Source organism: Numenius arquata, chromosome 12 (genome assembly GCF_964106895.1).
Source record: "Numenius arquata chromosome 12, bNumArq3.hap1.1, whole genome shotgun sequence".
Taxonomy (NCBI): domain Eukaryota; kingdom Metazoa; phylum Chordata; class Aves; order Charadriiformes; family Scolopacidae; genus Numenius; species Numenius arquata.
The window spans coordinates 16,646,039-16,667,019 of NC_133587.1; the positions used below are offsets into that span (position 1 = coordinate 16,646,039).

A 20,981-nucleotide genomic window follows, 5' to 3' on the forward strand; every position below is an offset into this window, starting at 1 on the left:
CGGTACCCCCACATTGGTAATGCTCCACTAACGAAACACCTCATGGGCTGGAGAACCACAGGGGAGGTGGGGGGGGCCCTGGGTGCAAATCCCGTCTGCTGCAGGTTTGTACCAGCGCACGGAGCATCTCCTGCCCCAGCCAGCCCTCTGGCCAAGGCTGGCTCCTGCCTGCAAACATCCTGCCCGTCCTGCCCTCTCTGCTCCCTGCCCAGCCTGTCCCAGGGGGGTGACACCTCAGAGCCCCCCAGGCGCCCCCCCAGGATCTGGGTCAGCCTCTGGGTCCAGGCAGGACCGTCCTTCCCCGCAGTCTGCTTTTTCATCCTTTGAAAACAGCTGTATGAGTTTTCTGGCTAACTGAGGCCACCGGGAAACTGTCCCTGGGCTCACGTACCTGCCCAGGGCTGGGCCACGAGCCCTCCTGCGCCCCCCGGCAGTGCAGGAGCAGCTTTGGAAAAACCCCACCGGCTGCCCGAGGGCAGCATCTGGGCAGCCAAAAATCCCTGGGTAAACCCAACCTGGAGCAGGCGCCGGGCGATGGAGCCCTGTGGGGCCAGGGGCCGGGGCAGGGGCTGGGTGGGGGGCATGTCCCTGCCGGCTCTGGTGAACGGCTTGTCCGGGCTGAGTGCCTGCAGCCAGCCCGGGGACTCGGCCCAGGCCCATTGACATGATAATACTATTAAACTTCAGCAATTTGAAAAACAATAAGCCAGCCAGAGCCCAAATGGGGATACTGGAAACCCCAGGCAGCCCGTCCGTCGGTCCCCCCCTCCAAGCAGGACTCTCTCCACATTTTGTCCCCTCTCTGATATTTTAAATCTGGATTTTTGGCAAGGAAAATTGGATTTGTGGTCGGCTGCAGCCCTGCCCTTGGGCCCGGCTCTGGCTCTCCAGCAGCAGGGGGTCCTGCTCCCTGCTCAGGGGACTCCCTGCAGGATGGGGTTCCCCCAGTAGGACTGGTCCTGGGAGTGGGGCTAACAGGTCTTTTTTACTGGTGAACAGCCTGCCTTTGCTCGGGCTGGAGTCGTGGTGGTGTTAATTAGGAGGGAAATGGTAGCTGGGTCCAAACCCTTCCCTGGCTCAGGGATGGGGTGGGAGCCTGGGGCTCGGGTGCTCCTTCACCCTTCTCCCACGGGGCCTTAAAGGCAGGGTTAAAGGTTTAAAATCGATGGCCGCCTGCTCGCCGAGGAGACCGAGGTCAGAGTGCCGGTGAAGGTCGGGGAGGGCCGGCTGGGCACCCACTGGGAACAAGCCGCCCTGCGAGAGCACCTGGTGTCTGACTCGGTGCCACAGCCCCATGGTGTGGGACACAGCCCCCACTGAGCTGCGCCACCACCTCCAGCCCCACGCAGCTCTGCCCCATAGCGGAGCCATGGTGCTCCAGAGGCATCAGGATGGAGCTCGCAGAGGTGGAGAATGACACTCTTGGGTTGGGGTTTGGAGGAAGCCTCCCTGGGCCACATGGACAGCTCTTGTCCGGGCTCTCCCATGAGGAGAGGTGACACAACAGGAGCTGCCACCCAGAGCACCCAGGGCTGCTCCTGAGCCCGCAGCCGGGTTGCATGTATGGGCAGGAACAAGAGGTGGAGAAATGGGCCACCAGGAACCTCAAGAAATTCAACAAGAAGTAGAAAGTCCTGCCCCTGGGGAGGATCAATCCCAGGATGTGCCAGGGGCTGCCCAGATAGAAGCAGCTTGGCAGAAAAGGTGCTGGGGGTCGTGGTGGGACATCGGCTTGACCATGAGCCGGCAAAGGCGGCAAATGGTGTCCTGGGCTGCCTCAAGAGCAGTGTCACAGCAGGGGAGGGAGGGGATCCTTCCCTTCTGCCCAGCACCGCCGAGGCCACCCCTGGAGTGCTGGATCCAGCTCTGCCCTCCCCGGGACGAGAGAGACAGGGACAGAGTGGAGAGAGTCCAGCGAAGGGCCATGGAGGGGATGAAGGCACCGGAGCATCTCTGCTACGAGGAGAGGCTGAGAGCACTGGGGCTGGTCAGCCTGGGGCAGAGCAGGCTCCAGAGATCCCATCAATACCCGCAGAGAGGGTGCTGAGAAGATGGAGCCAGGTTCTTCCCAGTGGTGCCCAGGGACAAGACCAGAGGCCACGGGCACACACTGACACACAGGAGGGTCCCTCTGAACATCAGGAAACGCTCCTCCATCACAAGCAGCTCTTTTAGATTGACCCAAAAGGACAGTTATTTTCTTAACTTGGTGCCTTCCTGCCCCAAGCAAACACTTCTGAAATCAAATGTGTAGTTTTATTTTGGTGCCATTTAATACCTTTGAAACGACTGAGTCAGGTCAGGTCGCCTGCTGGCCATGCTGCTGGGGATGCAGCCCAGGATGCGGGGGGCTTTCTGGGCTCTGACTGCAAGTTGCCAGCTCACATCCAATTTGTCACCCACCAGTGTCCCCAAGTCCTTCTCCACAGGACTGCTCTCAACCATCTGTCCCCCAGACTGTGCTGGTACTGGGGGTTGCCTCAACCCAGGTGCAGGACCCTGCACTTGGCCTGGTTGAACTTCATGAAGTTCACGTGGGCCCAAATAATTTGGGGGGGTTGCTGATGTTTCTTTCTCCCTCTTTGGATGAAGTGGTTGACCAAAGTGGATGAACTGTTTTTTGGGCACGCACAGTTGGCAGCACAGGAGAACCGTCTCATCTGCTTGTGTTGGCCTCCCAAGAACATCAGCTGATGGACAATGTGAGCTGATGTGATGGGAAAGACTGCCCTCCGATCACTGCACTGCTGGAAAAGCCCAGAAGCCAACAGCTGAGCAAAACCAGGGGAAGGGGCTTAGTACCAGGACTGAGAGAAAAATACCGAAGCATAGAAAGGGTTCTGAGCGTTGCTGGACAAACTGGCACATCTCCCATGGTCCCGTCTCCCTCTGTGGCCAGAAGCAGGTGCTGGCAGAGGGTGAGAACAGAGCCCGTGGGAGAGATGCTCCTGGGCACAGACGCTCTGAGCCAGATGTGGCTCCTGCATGACCAGTGGTGCCCATGGGCAGCCCAAGGAGGGGTGGGAGGCACCACCATCCCCACTCTGCCACCCACCTTCTACATCCCCTCGCCCGGCCAGAGAGTTCAGTGGGTCTCGGGTCTCCTCAGGTGGAGGCTGGTCCGTGCTGCCAGATGCCCCAGCAGCACTTCTCAGGGTGCTTCCTCTTTAGCTCTACCTCTTTTATATTCAAGGGTGATAAAATGACATAGGCAACGGCTGAACAGTGGTCTCTCTCTTAATCTCCTTTCTTTCCCTAGTAATTCCTAGCATGTGATTTTTTTCCCTCCTTTTTTTCTTGATTTTAACGGCCGCTGAGCTCTGACCTTTCCCCAGGGCTGTCTCGGGGCACTTGGAGCCCATTGTCTCACCCATGAAGTCAGGGTTGATCTTCCCCATGTGCTTCACTTTCCATCAACTCACCTGCATGTCGGTGCTTTACACTCAGCCTCCAAAGTCCTGCAAGACAGCCCCATCTTTGTCACCCAAACAACTTCTCCATCCACCTGCCAAAAGCTCGAGGAGGTGGGGGAGGCAGGACTGCCTTTCGCAAGGACCATATTTACCCTTTCCGTATGAACCCCAGTGTCCACTGCTTTGCTGGCACCGGGATTGAAGGATGCCCTCTCCTGAGAGCCCTGCAGTGTAACCGTGGCTGTCCCGGTGAAGGGGGCAGCACAGACACAGCAGCTTTAGCAGCTGCGTGAGACAGCACTTCTGAAAGCCCCATGCCGGAGCCTCTGGCAGATCTCTGCTTGGGGCCAGCAGTGCTGGTGGTGGCCAGCCACCAAGTCCATCCTGCTCCCAGCACTGGGAGAACCTGGGCTGGTCACACAGGCTGATCCTTCGGGGTCAGTGGGGCTGAACTTCGCTCCTAGATGCAGCCACCTCCAGAAGACAGTTTGCCTGCAGCATGGCAGAGACCTTGCAGAAGCTGGAGGCCCTTTCCCACACCACTTGGTTTATCTCCAGCACCAGCCCATCTGCCCCAGTGACATCTTGAGACGTTCGCTTTGGTGTGTGCCCCAGTGAAGGGGGCATTTTAAAAAGCATCCTGCCCTCCAGCAGTCTTCAGACCTGGGACTTGGCTCTGGAAGTGGGAGAACTGTAGGTTTTTCCCTGGCACAGCAGAGAATTGGGGAAGGAGCTTGATATCTGCAAGGCTGGAGATGGGCTGGTTTGGGGCTGTTGCTGCAGAGCCCGAGCCATGACTCTGGGGAGCTCTTGGGAGAGTATGTCTGCAGCCTTTGTCCCCCTGATAATTTAGTTCATCTTTCCTTGTGTTGGCAGTGCCTGGAAAATAGAAGCACCAAGAACCAGGGAGAAGCTTTTCAACTGTGGATCATCTCCTGGGATCTGGCAGGTTTCTGAGCACGGATGGGGCTGCTGACCCCTCTGATCCCACCAGCACATGCCCACGGAGCTCCTGCAGACCCCATCCAAGCTTTCCCAGGGTGCCGGGAGCGTCTCCAACACACACTGTGCCCTCGCCAGGTTCTGTGGGTCTGTCATCACACTTCCCCCCATTTTAAATAAAGAATTCAGGAAACTCATCCTTCCAGGGCAGGGAGATGCACTGCCTTCAAGCAGCACTTGAGACAGCAGCTTTGCAAGGCGGGAGCCCCCCGTGCTCCCACACCCTTGTCAGGATGGTGGTAAACAACCAAACCAAGGGGACAACCCTCCTCCCCATTTCTGACCCTCCCTGTCTCTTACCCCCCACCCCGCCCGCTTGGGGTGACACAAAAGGGTGGCCAAACCCCTGGGACCCCAAGCCAGCTGATGGGGAGCTGTGGCCAGCACCTTGCCCAGTGCTTCTCAGCCCACCCATGTGCCCACCCCGACATGGGGACCGAGCGGAGCGACCCTCATCCCATCAGCAAAGGCGGAAAATGATGCTCAAGCTGATTTTACCCAGGCTGGGAGTGATTTGGCTTCAAAACCAGGCCGCCCCACTGGAAGGGGACCTGGCTGGCAATGGCAGTGATGTGGGGAGATGTGGTGCCCAAATCTGTCCCCCAAAGCCACCAGGCAGTCCATGAGGGAGCCACACACAGGACATCTCTGTATCACACCCATCAGGTTTTATACGCTGCGTCGGCATCCCGAATCCCCCACATGACAGGCTCTAAAGCCATAAAACAGCCAGGGAGGAGGAAACAAAGTGGGTTTTCTTTCATGAAGGGAGTGTGGGAGGAGAGAAGAGAGGCGCTTTCTCTCTGTGCTACGGCCCCAAGATGGGCATGGCTTGGGCTTGAGCCAGCCAGAATGCCCACAGGCCAGCACTCACCTGGGATGCTCACCCCAGCCCCAGGGACCAGCCACATGGTGGTAGCTTTGAGGGGGTCAATGGCTGCCTGGGGGGGGGTCACAGCCAGGCTGGGGGTCCCAGTGGGGCAAGCCTGTGGGTGGGAGAGGCAATGGAGGGGAGGTCTGGGGCTGATGGACAGGCACACAGCAGTGTAGTGACGGGAGCGCTTCCCCTCCAAGTGTGACCCAATGCGGGGTGCTGGTCCTGGGAGGTGTTTCCCATGGGGGGGAGCCTGCTGTGGGGCATCAAGAGGGGGCCGAGGGGCTGGGGGTGTGCACAGGAGGAGGCCAAGGGGCTAAACGGCCGCGGGCTCTAGTCGTCCTTGTCCTTGGCCCCGTGTTTCAGGATGCGGGTGAACTCCACGTAGTTGAAGTTGCCCTTCTTGTCAATGGGTGCCTCGCGGTACATCTCATCCACCTCCTCGTCGGTGAACCTGTCCCCCATGGTGGTCAGTAGCTCACGCAGATGGTCCTCGTGGATGAAGCCTGCAGGGACAACAGAAGGTGGCATTAGCAGGGGACACTGTGGGAGGGCTGAGCAGCAGGACCTTCCCTGCCTCTCCCATAGCTCTCCTGGAGCTGCTTGGGGACTGTCCCCAGGGATTTGGCCTCAGCCCTGCGTGCTCGAGGGGAAGGTTCCCAGGCCAGCAGCACGGGGCTGCGGGCAGTGCCCGTACCTGATGCCTCCTCATCGAAGCAGGCGAAGGCATTGCGGATGACGTCCTCTGGGTCGGTGCCGTTCAGCTTCTCCCCAAACATGGTGAGGAACATGGTGAAGTTGATGGGCCCCGGTGCCTCGCTCATCATGCCCTCCAGGTACTCGTCGGTGGGGTTCTTCCCTGCCAGACACAGGCTGGGGTGTGGGTGCCCTGTCCCCCCACCCAGCACCCATCCCCAAGGACAGCCCCTGCACCCAGCCGGCTGGGGTTTTTCATTGCAAATTAATTTGTTGGCCCATGTTGACCCATCCCATGAATGAGGGCAGGGGCTTCAGCAGTGCCCGCTGCTCCCCCCTTGGCATCTCTCTCCATGCTTTAACCCATGCTGGAGGCCTCCTGGAACCAAGCTCTGCCAGGCTCAGCCTCGAGAGAGATGCAGGAATTCGTCTGGGGGTTCCTGGGAACTAAACCACAGCTTTTCCCTGTTCCCCGGCCGCTGACACCCAGCACCACCCGAGGAGAGGGGCAGTAACGTCCCCACATGAGCCTCATGCTGCTGATGTCCCTGGCGCTGCTCCTACCATGGATGCACCAGGGATGGTTTAACCTCCTTTGCTGAGGTCCATGTGCCCCCAACACCCGGCCCCTCTCTGCTCCCAGAGCTCCGGCTCCCAGGAAGGAGGGAGGTCCCTCCCATGCCGTGCAGGACCTCCAGAACAGGTTTGGCTGCCAGGTCAATCATTGACAGCCCTCCCAAAGCACCACGGAGGTACCGTGGGGAGTGGGAGGTGGGAGCTGTGGCCTGCAGTGAAGGAGAACGGGCTCTGGGTGGGGAACATGGCCAGACCTGCAAGTCTCAACCGGCTGAGGTATTACCCCAGCACAGGGACAAGCCTCTTCTGTCACCCAGGCTGAGAGCAACAGGAGGGCTTTGTCCCGGGGGGGATGACCCCAGGCGGTATCCGAGGGTGAGACTACTCAAATACTCAATGGCTGCTGGTGATTGCTCCTAGGGCAGAGCTTCTCCAAGCCCAAGGGTCTCTTCCCTTCTAGTGAGCACAGCTGTAAGAGCAACACACTAAGCTGCTGCCCTTGGGTACATCCACAAACCATCCCGGAGAAACCTCCCCAGCCCAATTTTGCCGGTCATCGGGCTGGCCCAGATCAGGAGGGCTGTGTCTCGATGGCATCCAACCAAAGCTGGGTGTGAGACACTAGGTCACCCGGCAGCTCTCCCCACTTCCTGAGGAGGCACTGAGGACAGAGGGGCTGAGGGACACGTGGAGGCACGAGGGAAGGGTCTCCTCACCAAGAGAAGCCAGCATGTCGTGAAGATCCTCCTTGTCAATGAAGCCGTCGCGGTTCTGGTCAATCATGTTGAAGGCTTCCTTGAACTCCTGGATCTGCGACTGGTCGAACATGGCAAAGACATTGGAGGTGGCGCGCTGAGGGCGCTTCTTGGTGGTCTTGGCTTTGGCACGTTTGCTGGACATCTTGGCAGCTGGGGTGGTACCTAGGGGCAGGGCAGCAGGCAGGAGCGTCAGGGGGGCTGGGGACAGGCAGAGCCCAGAAGGATGCAGTGGAGGCAGAGACACACGACCCTGGGCAGCTCCAATCCCATGCCTCAGTTTCCCTGGCTGTCACGCAGTTTGGCAACAGCGAGATAAGGCTGTCGCAGGGTAGGACATGGGGACAGGCAAGACTCAGGCTCTAATGAGTCCCCTGGGAAGTCACAAGAGCGGGCAGTGCCCATTGGCACCGCTTCCACAGGGCTGTCCCCGTGGGCTACAGGCTCCCTCTCTGCTCCCGGAGCTACCTGGGGGCTCCCAGGGCTCCCTGCCTGCACCCTCAGCCATCAAACCCCCAAACCTGCTCGTCCCCTTTGCCTCCCAGGTGCAGGGAGAGATGCCAAGCCCAGCACCCAGCATCTCCCCACTGCCCTCAGTCCCGGGGAAGGGAGGGCATGGGGGCGGGTGCCTTGGCATTTGGGGCAGATCTTAGCCATGCTCCCCGCCCCACCCCCCGCAGGCCTCCCCTCCTGTTCCAGCAGGACTGCCCTGGCCCTCCCCAGCCTGGCTCCTGGGGCCATGGAGCAACTTGAGCACCTCCGCCCCCGCTCCCAGTCTGGGGGTGATGGGGCTCCCTGCGCTCCCCCCACCCCCCCCAGCCTGGCTCCCGGGGCCATACGGATCCCCGCGCACCCTCAGCCCGGCTCCCGGGGCGACGGGGTCCCTGCCCACCCTCCATTTCGCTGCACAAAAGCAGCCCCCGGCTGCCTCCCCGGGGAGGGCTCTGCGCGGGCACCCAGCACCCAGCGGGAAGGGGTTATCTGCTCCGGGCACATTCCTCACATACCACGGGCTCCCTTCCCCCTCCATCCTGCGCTCCATCCGTCCACCCACCCATCCATCCACCCATCCCACCTCCCGCCCCCGCCGGGCCAAAGGGCCGCTCGCTGCCTCCCTCCTCACCGCGGTGCCTGGGGAGCCCACGGGAAGGGCCCGAGGTGGAGGGGAGAGGGGGCTGGTGGACCTCTGGGGGGCTGCAGAGCCCCTGTAGGGTAAGGGGAGAGCAGCCAAGAAATGCCAGGACTGTGGGGCGCTGAGGACGGGTGCTGTTGTTACAGGTAATGAATGCCAGAAGGGAACAGCCCGGAGGGGCAAAGAGGGGGGTAGCGGTGGGATGGACAGACCTTTGGGGACATGGCTGAGGCAATGCATGTCCCATGGGTCCCCAAACACCACCAAGGCAAGATCGCAGCAGGAAAATGCGGTCTTTCAAAGCAGGGTTCCTGCCCCCAGCCCATGCTGATGAGCTGGGCTGCAGGAGAGAGCCCAGTCCCACCAGCAAGATGGGATTTGAGCCCCTTCACAGCCTCCGAGGGGTGGTTTGGTGTCACCCCCCCATGCTGCCAGGCTGAGGGATGCAGTCGGTATTTAAGACACCCTGCACCAGGGGTGGTGGAGACCCGAACAGGATCCGTATGGGGTGCTCAGCACCCCCCATGACCACTGATGTTGCCTGAGAGGAGGATGCTCAGACCTCTCTCAGTCAAATCCCAGCAAGCGTAACTCAGTGAGATGCCAGCAAAGCCCCGGCTGGCAGAGGGATGGTGGCATCTGCCAGCACGGCAAAGCCCTGCGAGGAACTCTGGGGTAAGATCAGCCCAAGGGAGAGATGCTGCTCAGAGCCCTCATGTTTCTATCGCATCCATTTCTCCCCCACACGCAGCCCTGCGCCTCAGTTTCCCCATCTGGGTCAGTGTCTGGCATGGGGAGCAGCTGTGGGGACAATGTTAAATTAATGTATTGTGACTGAATTCTGCTCTGCTCTGCTGTGTGCCCCCTGTTGGGGTGGGCAGCAGGGCTGCCTGGCATCCTGCCCCCCCCGGCCAGGGGCCATGGAGCAGTTAAGGAGCTGCACCACGTTGCATGAAGCAGCACAAAGCAACACCACCAGACAGCTGCAGGCTCCGGCCACCCCAGAGTGTGCTCCAGGATCCGCTTCCCGGCTGGGTCCTTAACACTGATACACCTGGGGGGGCACTGCGGGGCCTTGGGGATCATCTCCCCCTGCGGGACCGCAGCGCTGGGAGCAAATAGCCTTCTCCTGCACCCTTTCAGCTCCTGCCAGCCCTGCCTGGACCATACCTCCCCTCCAGTTCTTTCCCTCCCCTCCCACTATCCCCCTTTCAAGGGGTTGCAGAGGTGGGGGCTGGAGCAGCCACCAGCCAGGTCCCCACCCTGCTGCGGTCCCCAGGCTCCCCTAGCTGGGCTGCACTGGAAGGACACCCCGGGGGCAGCGGTAACTGCCAAATCCCAGCTATGGTGTCGGTGCCTGCCCGGCACCGTGGTGCCCAGCCAAGCTGAGAGCAGGCTGGGGACTGTCCCCCCGATCCCGACACCTGCTCCCATCCCACTGCGGGAGCAGGCCAACATGCCAGAGAGCCCGACAGCACCCACCGAGACCAAGCCCTTCACCTGCAGGGCACGTGTTCCATGTCCCCTGGGAGACAGTCCCCCGTGAGCCCCAGTGGCTGCAGGCACTGGGCTGCGGGCACTGGGCTGCGGGCACTGCCCTCAGCCCCCTCCCTTGCACTGCCCAAGATGCCCTGGTTGGCACCCAGTCATCGGATCACCCCGCTGTCTCCCAAATGCTCCGTCCTTTCCCAGTGCCCACCAGGAAAGAGGTGTTTGTCACCAGCCAGCCAAGGAAAACAGTGGGACTGGAGAGCCCAACCATGCCCAGGGCTGGGTGGGCAGGAGATCTCACCTCCACAGCCCATATTATACCCGCTGCTCCCTCCAGCATCAGAGAATCATAGAATCATGGAGTGGTTAGAGTTGGAAGGGACCTTAAAGATCATCGAGTTCCAACCCCTCTGCCATGGGCAGGGACACCTCCACTAGACCAGGTTGCTCAAAGACCCATCCAGCCTGGCCTTGAACCCCTCCAGGGATGGGGCAGCCACAACTTCCCTGGGCAACCTGGGCCAGTGCTTCACCACCCTCACAGTAAAGAATTTCCTCCTAATATCTAATCTAAATCTCCCCTCTTCCTATTTAAAACCATTACCCCTTGTCCTATCACTACACTTCCTGATCAAGAGTCCCTCTCTGGCTCTCCTGTAGGCTCCCTTCAGATATTGGAAGGCTGCTATGAGGTCTCCCTGGAGCCTTCTCTTCTCCAGGCTGAACAACCCCAGCTCTCTCAGCCTGTCTTCATAGGGGAGGTGCTCCATCCCTCTGATCATCTTTGTGGCCCTCCGCTGGACCCGTTCCACAGGTCCATGTCCTTCCTGTATTGAGGACTCCAAAGCTGGACACAGTATTCCAGGTGGGGTCTCATGAGCGCAGAGTAGAGGGGTAGAATCACCTCCCGCGACCTGCTGGCCACGCTTCTCTTGATGCAGCCCAGGATGCGGTTGGCTTTCTGGGCTGCCAGTGCACACTGCCGGCTCATGTTGAGCTTCTCATCCATGAGCACTCCCAAGTCCTTCTCCTCAGGGCTGCTCTCCAGCCATTCTCCACCCAACCTGTATTTGTGCCTGGGATTGCCCTGTCCCAGGTGCAGGACCCTGCACCTCCAGGGCCCACCTCTCCAGCCTGTCCAGGTCCCTCTGGATGGCATCCCTTCCCTTCAGTGTGTCGACCACGCCACACAGCTTGGTGTCGTTGGCAAACTTGCTGAGGGTGCCCTCGATCCCACTGTCCATGTCTCCGACAAAGATGTTGAACAGCACTGGTCCCAGTACCGATCCCTGAGGAACTCCACTCATCACTGGCCGCCAATTGGACATTGAACCATTGACCACAGCCCTTTGAGTGCAGCCATCCAGCCAGTTCCTTATCCACCAAGTGGTCCATCCATTGAATCCATGGGTTTCCAATTTTGAGACCAGGATGTCATGTGGGACAGTGTCAAACGCTTTGCATAAGTCCAGGTAGATGACATCTGTTGCTCTGCCCTTGTCCACCAAGCCTGTGGCAGTATTGTAAAAGGCCACCAAATTTGTCAGGCATGATTTGCCCTTGGTGAAGCCATGCTGGCTGTCTCCAATCACCTCTTTATTTTCCATGAGCCTTAGCAGAGATTCCAGGAGGATCTGCTCCATGATCTTGCCAGGCACAGAGGTGAGGCAGACTGGCCTATAGTTCCCTGGGTCTTCCTTTTTTCCTTTTTTGAATATTGGGGTTATGTTCCCCTTTTTCCAGTCAGCGGGAACTTTGCCACATTGCCACGATTTCTCAAATATGATGGAAAGCGGCTTAGCAACTTCATCCGCCAGCTCCCTCAGGACCCGTGGGTGGATTTCATCAGGTCCCATGGACTTATGCACCTTCAGGTTCCTTAATAGGTCTCGAACCTGATCTTCTCGTACTGTGGGCAGTTCTTCATTCGCAGAGCCCTTGTTTTTGCCTTCCGTGACTTGGGCAGTGTGGTTAGAGCCCTTGCCGGTGAAGACTGAGGCAAAAAAGTTGTTCAGTAGCTCAGCCTTGTCCATATCCTGGGAGGCCAGGTCTCCCGTTTCCTTCCAGAGAGGGTCCACAACTTCCCTAGTCTTGCCTTTGTCCCTGACATACTGTAGAAGTTTTTCTTATTGTTTTTGATGTCCCTGGCTAGATTTAGTTCTGCCTGGGCTTTCACTTGCCTGATCTGGTTCCTGGCCACTCGGACAGTTTCTTTATATTCTGCCCATTCTACCCATCCCTGCTTCCACCCTCTATAGGCCTCCTTTTTGGTCTTGAGCTTGTCCAGCAGTTCCTTGTTCATCGCTGCCCCGTGAAGCTCTGTGCAATGGGACTCTCTTTCTGCGTGCCCTGCCAGACACCAGCCTGCGCTGCCAGCCCGGAGCCGGCCCCCGGCAGCAGCGTGGGGCAGCTCAGCTGAGCATGACCGGGCTGTGCCGGGCCAGAGGCAGCAATAAAAGCTCTGCCGCTGGCCCACGGCTGGGCTTTCAAAACATGCTGAATTATTGGCAGAATTATTAGCAGAAGACTAGAGAAATAAGCAGGAGTTTTGCTCTCACCACATGAATTGATATTATCCAAATATTTACCCTGCCCCGGTTGCGACCAGCAGCAGAAGCGCGGCTCGGCACCCTCTCCAGAGAGATGGTTCTCATTAGGGGGATTAAGTGCGATTTTGACAGCACATGGTTTTGCTGTTTGATCCAAAATATGCCCTGGAAAGACGCTTGGTCCCAAGGTCCAGCTCAGCCTGGTCATCTCCTAATGATCCCATTTCTGCTGGTAGCAGACCTGAGGCTGGCTGGGGCTTGGGACGAGACTTTTTTGGGTCAGTGCAGGGAAAGGTGCCTCTTGCGTGAGACAGAAGTGATTTGCAGTGAGGCAAACGGTGACTCGAAAGGGGAGATCCGTGCTCTGCACAAAGGCTTGACGGCTACACTTTCCTGGTGTTCCAGCCCATACTTTGTGGGATTCCCAAAACCCCGATGCCCAGACCGTTTCGGGGAATGCCGTGATGCCAGGCAAGCTGGGCTGGATTCGGCTGAGTCAAATGGTGCAGCCACCAAACCTCCAGCTTCCTCCTGGGCAAGAAGGAAACCCACAGAGACCAGTCCTGCTCCTGCCACCCCCACTGAAAGCCCCGTCCCAGTGCTGCATGCAGGCAGCAGAGCCGGGGAGGGTGGCACTGGGGTGTGACCCCAGCCAGCCTGGCACGAAAAGCCACACACCAGTCTGACCACCACATTCACCTCGTCACCAGCTGCCCTTGTCCCCTCGTCCTTCTGCCACTGCTCCTGCCCAGATGATCTCCCTGCCTCCTGCACCTCCAGGCTTGTGCCTTCCCCCGTGAGAGTCAGACCCAAGGGACCATGGGGCTGGCTTGAAAAGTCCACAACTTCGTATAGAAAATAGTTTCGTTTTAAAGAGAAAGAGCGAGAACCCACCGTTCTCAGGAAAATAAACCACCATGTGTTTCCTCCTTGGTAAAACCAACCGAGTGACTCCATCCTGGCACCGCTTCCTGATGGTGCTGGGGAGGGTGGGATCAGCCGAAGGGACACGGCAGTGCTGCCAGGGCAGGTGGGCCCTGTCACATCCCTGTCCTCCTCCCTCCTGCCCGCTTCCACCTGTCCCTTCCCCACACCTTCTCCTGTGCTGCTCCAGCTCGCTATCCCAGCTGGAAAACAGCAGGGAGCTGCTGCTGGGCCAGCGGCTGAGTGGGCTTCTGGCAGGTCTGGCTGGCGCGAAGGAGGGCTGCCCGGGCGGGGAGGGGACAAGGGAGCTCCCCTCGCAGTGGCAGCAACCTGTCCCCAGGCCCAGGGGTGTTCCTGTGTCTTCAGAAGCTACGATCCCCCAGAATATGCTTCTAAGGGTTCCCCAGGGTGGCTCCTCCAAAGCTGGTGATGCAGCTGCAGAGGTCACCTCTGACCGTGCTGAGGAGGCTGTGGCACTGCGTGGTGCTGCCCTGCACGGCCGGAGAGGGACACCATCTCCTGCTCGCAGCGAGCTCCTCTCCACCCTGAGATCCGGACAGTGAGATGCACGATGTGTGTGTGCTGGATGCCTTGTCCAGGGTGGGGAAAGAGCAACTCAAACAGCCTGGGCTGTGCCAGAAGACAGCCCTGCAGGGTGGACGATGGCCCCTTGGAGGGGCTGCGGTGAAATCTCTGTCCAATGGCTCTTCCCAAAATTATTTGCTATTACCAGCGAGCCACAACACAGCTGGGGCAAGCACTGGCCCTCCGCAGTGTCCAGCCAGCCACACCTTGACACATTACGGCACCGTGTGGCCCAGCATGGGCAGCAGTTCCCCTCCCCTCTCCCAGGGGGGCACCAGGGCCAGCGTGGGTGATGCCTTGCAGCATCCCACACTGGCACAGGAGAGACAGGGCAGTGCTGCAGCCAGGACATCCTTCCACCCGTAAAGCTTCGCCTCCTGCCAGGTGCCTCCCCCAGTGCCAGGACTGCCCAGGAGCAGACATCCTGCCTCTGGAGCCAGCTGGACACACGGACCAGGTTGTAGAATGCTGGAGGAGCGAGCAGGGAACAACTCATCCTCCCTGCATAATTTGCTGTTAAACCATCCCTTTCCTCAAGCACAACCCTGCTCAGGAGGCCCTTCAGATGGGGCATCGCTCAGCTCCATCCCTGCTGCTGCAGGCTGCCGGTGCTGGGGGAGCCGCAGTGCCGGGCAGAGGCACCAGGAGCTGCAGGAGGAGCCCCCTGTCCTGCTCAGCACTGCAGGACGGGAGGTGGGATGCCGTTCTGCTCCTTTTTTTGGCCTTATTAGAGACGGATATGGGAAAGGGAGTTTGGAGGTAAGGGGAAAGCAGAACCCGAGCCCCAGGCTGTGTCCCCAGAGCAGTCACAGCCACCACTGAAGCCGGTGAGCAGGTTTCGGTGAGCAGGGGATGGGACGGAGCAGGGCAGCATCAAGGAGCCAGAGCCAAGTGTGCAGTGACTCCTGGGAGGGAGAGTTCGTCCCTATCCTCAGCTCCCACCGCACACCAGGGACCTGGCCAAGCCCATGGGCAGACAGGGGGCTTGGCTGCAAGTTTCAGCAAACTGTTCCTGGACTAGGTCCTTCCCACCAAGTTTTGAGGACAAGGACCTCACCGTGCCCGTGTGGCACATGCAAACCCTTCCAAAGTGAAACTTCTGGAGCCACCACGAGCAGATGGTGCACAGACACCATCACCACGCAACAGACCCATCACCCTTCTGATGCCCGAGGAGGCTGAGAAACAGGACCGTGTGGCAGGTCTTCATGGCCTCGGGCCACCCGCATAGCATGCCCTGGACTGGGTTTGATATTTTCCCAGGAGAATTAAGGGGCTCACCTCAGCAGGGGAATCTGGCTGCAGGGCCTCAGAGGGGGAGGTGACCGCAAACTCCTCCTACAGCCGCACAGAGCCTGCCAGTGATGAGAGGAAAAAAATTCAAGTGAACTGAAGAAACCCAACCATCTTTGGTCAGCAGCAGTGGTTGTTGACACTTGGGGATGTTCCGCTCCAAAGAATGTTCTGCTCCAGCTGCCGCCTTCTCCTACACATCCGTGTTTTAGAACTTCCCTGGCTTTTATCAGAGTCGTAACATTTTGTACCAAAAGGGCATGCAGGGAGGGAAGCCAAGAGGACCTCCTCAAGTTTTCATGGGCAAGGCTAAACAAAGCACAAAGTTCCTCTGTGTTCAAGACTGGGGGAAATGAGCTAAGTAAAACATTTCAGCCTTAGAACAGTTTATTGCCTGATGTTGCTCACAGGACACTGCGGAGATCTCTGGAGCATGCATCTGGACCTCGGCTCTGGCCATCAGCAAAAAGACTTGGGGAAAGAGCAGATGTTCCAGACAGGAACAGCTCTCACAAACCAGGAGGCGGGTGAAGCCACGGGCAGCAGGATCTGCCCTTGCAGCGCTGCCATCCCGGGAAGCCAGGATGTCCCAGCTCCAGGTCGTTGCATGGAGCTCTGGAGAACTTTGTTCAAGACCCATCCTTGCCTCCCCTAGTGAGACATCCCTGCCGGGGCCCGGAGAGAGGCTCTCCCCGCCTGCCCGGGCAGAGGGGTGCCTGGTGGGGACGCACCAGGGCTTCTCCTGCCGCTGTCACCCCCTCCCCAGGGCTGAGCCCGGCACCAGCTCCAGCACCGCGGCAGCGATGGGGCAGCCTGGGGCTGCTGCCTCTCGCTCTCCCCGGGTCAGCCGCCACTTCCCGTCCTGCCACTTCCCTCCCTTCCCCCGGGCTGCCCCGGCTCCATCCCGCCCGGTCCGGCTCCATCCCGCCTGGTCCAACGGGGCCGCCCGGGCTCCATCCCGCCTGGTCCAACGGGGCCGCCCCGGCTCCATCCCGCCCGCCCCGGTTCCATCCCGCCCGGTCCCTCCCGCCCCGCCGGGGCTGCCCCGCTCCCTCCCGTGCCGGCCGCCCCCCGTGGCCGCTCGGCTCCCGTCCCGTCCGGCGGAGCCGCCTCACCTGGAGCGGAGCGGGGGAGCTGCGGGGCGGCGGGCGCTGCTCTGGCGGGTCCCGGTCCCCGGAGCGGCCCTTGGGGCGGGCGGGCAGCGGGGCCCCGGGGCGGTGCCGCCCGCCCCGCCCCGTCCCGTCCCGCCCCGCCCCGGCCGCCCCGGTCCCCCCGGCCCGGCTCGGCCCATACAAGGCAGAAGAATGTGGCGGGGCCGGGGCCGGGGCCGCGGCGGCGGGACGGCGCTCCCGGCCTTATATAGACGAAAGGGCGGCGGGGGCGGCCCACGCGTGGCCGCTTCCCCGCGGGGAGATGCTCGGGGCGGCGCCCGGGGGGCTGGGGACCGGCGCGACCCGGCGTCCCTGTGGGCGTCCCCCCGCCTCCCAGCCTGGTGACACAGGGGGATGCCGTGCTCTGCAGAGCTGTGGGCACCCACGGGTGACACCAGCCCACGGGTGGCGGTTCACCCCGGGCTTTCTGGAGCAGCTCTGGGCCCCTGCCAGCAGGTGTGGATCTACCTGTGGGGCAGCGGCCCCGTTGGGTTATATGGAGAAGCCTTGAGGACATCCAAGGCTGGCTGAAAGCCTCTGCTCAGTGGGACCAGGCTACAACGGGAACGGTGGCCAGAAAGCTCAGCCGGTTGGCACTGAGCCCTGCCTCTGCCCAGGGCTGGGAGCCCCCAGGACTAGGTTAAACAGCCTCTTAACGTTCCTCTAAAAAGTTCCTTGAGGCGGAGAACAGCTGGGGACCTGCCCTGTTACCAACCTGGGGCCTGGAGCCCAGGGCCGCAGGGATGGGGTGCTCCTGCCCTTCACCGGGGACAGGCACCAGTCCCAGGGACACCTCTCCAGGGCAGCAGGTCTTGCTCACATTTTCTGCCACATCCCAGTCCTGTACCCACCAAGAGGAGGTGCCAGTCCTGTGGGATCCCCCTTGGGAGGGTGATGTGTCCCCCCCAACATCATCGCAGGGGGATTTGTCTTTGGTTTGGAGAACACCATGACATTGGGGCCAGAAATCAGCCTGCAGAGGAGCAGGCAAGTGGGAGAGGGAGACACCAGGAGCGTTTCTGGGAGGGATTCACCCAGCCCTGGGGCAGGCAGTCGGAGCAGGGCTGCTCTGCCTGGGTGCTGCCAGCAGCTCCGTTACTGCCCACAGAGAGAGGTGGAAGCTCGAGGACAAGGACCATGCCCAGCCATCACCCCTGGTCACTTCCCAGCATGGCAGAGCTGTGCCGAGGGGACAGCATGGAGCACACGGGCTGCACCCGCAGCAGCACAGGTGAAGGGCAGAAATGAGCAGTGACACACATTAACCTTCAGCTGCCATTCTCCTGCGGGGCATCACTACAAACAACACTTAAAAAACCCATGAATCCTGTTCCATCAGTGACTCTCAAGCTCTGCCAGCAGCCTGCCAAGCTTGGGGACATCCTAGCCAACCATGCCCCTGTGCTGCTTGGAAGAGATCTGCCAGGACATTGTCTCCTCCAGGGAGCTGGGGAGCCACACCATGGAGGTCGTTTGGCATTCACTGGAGAGAGGTGTCCTGCCCGCGCCCCCTCAAAGGACAGGCAGTGCTGGGGGGGGCAATCTGGAGCCAGCCAACACTGGGGTGTTGGAAAACACCCACCGAGGGGATGTGTTGGACGGGGTTGGAAACGCCACCGAGTGCCGTGCCGGGGCAGAGGTGAGCCAGGAGAGCACAGAGCTTTTGCGATGCCCACGATCTGTCCGGGCGGTCCCAAGGTTTGCCTTTTTAAATAAAAATATAAGGAAAGAGAAAAAAGAGTGAAATAAAGAACAAATCCCAGGAGTCAGACAGCCCGAGCTGCCACCCCGTGGCTGGTCCCAGGTTTTTCTGTGCTGGAAGAAAGGCCCAGCCTCAGCCATGTGTCGCCGGGAGTCTGGCAGGACGTAGGACACCCCTCCAGCCCCTCTGGTGGCCGCTGTCCCCCAGTGAGTTCCAGTTCTTCACCACTGAGCAGGTGTCAGGCCAGGCCCCGGGGAGGTGAAACTGGTGAAGAGGGACAGTTTGGACGTGGCAGCTCCTCATGTGCTTTGCAGCCTCTGAAGCTGCGTGCACGTAGGGGGCTGCTGCTGAGCCAGTTTGCCCAGCCCCTCAGGCTCTCCACTGAGCCCCATCCAGCCCTTCTCACCCTCCTCTGCCGGCGGTCAGGGCTCCCCATGAAATCCTGCTTGCCCTGCTTCCACATGCCTGCCAGCACGCATCCCTTACCGGGGGCTGTTTGTACCCTCGTGATATCCTCTGGCACCTCTCCTGCCTCCTCCTCCTTCTTTCAAGGCCCAATTTAATTTGCTTTTCCCTCTGGGCAGTAGATCAGGCAACGGCAACAGAGTGAAACAAGCTGTCAGGGGGGTTAGCACATGAATTTTAGATTACAGGTGTCTCGTCACCATGCAAGCCCTTCCACCCCTGCAAACCAGCCTCGGGCAGGAGCATGGAGCTGGGGACAGTGAGACTCCTCATGTGCCTCGGACACAGCCTTAAGTCCTGGAAGAGCTCAGCCCTGGGATCCCACAGCTGTCATCTCCCCCTCTGCTCAGTGACTGTGTCCATCACAGAGCAGAGGATGCGGAGCTGGGAGGGGGGCTGCCATGCCCTGAGCACTTGAGGAGCACCCCAGGAGCCAGGCTGGAGCCAGGCCACACGAGAGTTGGACCCTCAGCGAAGGGCCCTGCCTTGGTGGGGGTGTCAGAGGCACATGTCCTTCCAGAGATACACCAATGCCTCCCCCCACTGCGTGTCCCCTGACTGCTAACGCAACATGTGTCTGTTGACTTGGACCAGCCTTTGGCTTGTGGCAAATGCCCAAGGGGTTGGACATATGCTCAGGAGCCTGAGAGCTGGAGCAGGGCAAAATACTCTTGGAAGTCCAAAAGTATCTTGCATTATCTGTATTTAAATGACATGGCCTCGGCTGGAAGTGATGGGAGGTGTGGGACAAGGACTCACCTGCCTGTTCCCCTCTGTGATGACCACACATAGCTCAGGCAGGTCCAGGCTTCCCCTGAAGGCTCCCAGGTCCTGCTGAAATAAACAGCATGGCGGCTGCTTCTGAAGTATTTAGCACTAAACAGAGAGCAGTCAGGCTCCTGAGATGCTCAGCATGCCACACATTTGCTACTTTGTGCAGCAGAAAGAAACGCAGGACCTTGGGCGTGGGGTTTGTTAATGGCGAAACAGTGAGCCTCATCATGCGTCAGCCAGGACATACATGGGCAAGTGAGGGAGGAATGGCTCCATGTGAAAGACCTTTGCAGGGCTCGAGCCTCACCACCACCCACAAGGTTCATTGCAGCACCAAGGTCTTCCAGCAACACTTTTGAGTGAGCCCGGCACCAGGAGGAGGTACCTAGACCCACACAGGAAAATTGGTCATTTATTGTCACAAACCCAGGCCCACCCTGAAGAGGATAATAGTGAGTCAACACCAGCCAAACTCCCTGTCCACCCCACAACATCACAGAATGGTTTGGGTTGGAAGGGACCTTCAAAGCCCACCCAGTGCCACCCCCTGCCCTGGGCAGGGACACCTCCCACCACACCAGGTTGCTCAAAGCCCCCTCCAACCTGGCCTTGAACCCCTCCAGGGATGGGGCAGCCACAGCTTCTCTGGGCAACCTGGGCCAGGCTCTCACCACCCTCACAGCAGAGAAGTTCTTCCCCACATCTCAGCTCAATCTCCCCTCTTTCAGTGTCAAACCCTTTCCCCTCCTCCTATGGCTCCCCTCCCTGATCACGAGTCCCTCCCCAGCTTTCCTGGAGCCCCTTTAGGGACTGGAAGGGGCTTCAAGGTCTCCCCGGAGCCTTCTCTTCTCCAGGCTGAACCCCCCCAACTCTCTCAGCCTGTCCTCACAGCAGAGGGGCTCCAGCCCTCCCAGCATCTCCGTGGCCTCCTCTGGCCCCACTCCAACAGCACCACATCCTTCTGCTGTTGGTGGCCCCAGAGCTGGAGGCAGCACTGCAGGGGGGAGTCTCGTAAGGCAAGAATATAAAAGAACAGTCAAGCCTTTAGGACCCCATATGCGACTGTTGTATCTGCAAACCCTTCCGAGAGCCTGACTCCTGCAGAGGGGGTGCGTTTGGCTGCTGCGGTGCCTGCTCGGACACACACCCATCACCATGCCCTGTCCCGCACAGCCCGGTTTCATCCCGAAGGCCCCGTTCCGTCCCCGGCAGGGACCGCGGTGGCGTCCGAAGGCGCCGCCGTGGGAGGGGAAGCGGGTCCGGGGCCCCGGGGCTCGGCGGGTGGCTGCCTGCCCGGCCGGACACCGTACCCTGCCGCCGGGGCGAGCCGAAGGGGCGTTCCCGCTCCCCGCAACGGGGGCTGCCGGACCTTCCACCGAGGAGCGGCCCTGCTGGGCCTCCCCCTTCCCCCAGGGCGGCCCCACTTCACCGGCCGCTGCCCCCGCCCGAGGACCGGGGCCGGGGCCGGCTGGGTCCCCCCCGGCTCAGGCCCGTCGAGGCCGCGTTCCCGCCTGACCCCTCTCTCCCGCCGTAGGGGGAGTGGCGCTCGCCTTTGTCACGTGTGGCGCGGGGCGCCGCCGCGATTGGCGGAGCGGGGGC

General features: G+C 60.3%; 1 protein-coding gene across 2 annotated transcripts; it reads right to left on the reverse strand.

Moving 5' to 3' along the window:
* Positions 1-4,893: 4,893 nt before the first annotated feature.
* MYL9 (myosin light chain 9) lies at positions 4,894-16,501 on the reverse strand. 2 transcript variants are annotated; one of them, XM_074156940.1, is made up of 5 exons: positions 16,406-16,501; positions 15,279-15,352; positions 7,278-7,481; positions 5,987-6,148; positions 4,894-5,795 (listed from the first exon to the last, which is right to left on the reverse strand). In XM_074156940.1, exons 3-5 carry the CDS (start codon positions 7,459-7,461, stop codon positions 5,623-5,625), a joined length of 519 nt encoding a protein of 172 aa, XP_074013041.1. In that variant the 5' UTR covers positions 7,462-7,481; positions 15,279-15,352; positions 16,406-16,501; the 3' UTR covers positions 4,894-5,622. The 2 variants fall into 2 exon arrangements, with proteins under 2 accessions (XP_074013041.1, XP_074013042.1); XM_074156941.1 differs by lacking the exons at positions 5,987-6,148; positions 15,279-15,352; positions 16,406-16,501 and having other exon boundaries at positions 5,070-5,795; positions 7,278-7,461.
* Between the last annotated feature and the right edge of the window lie 4,480 nt (positions 16,502-20,981).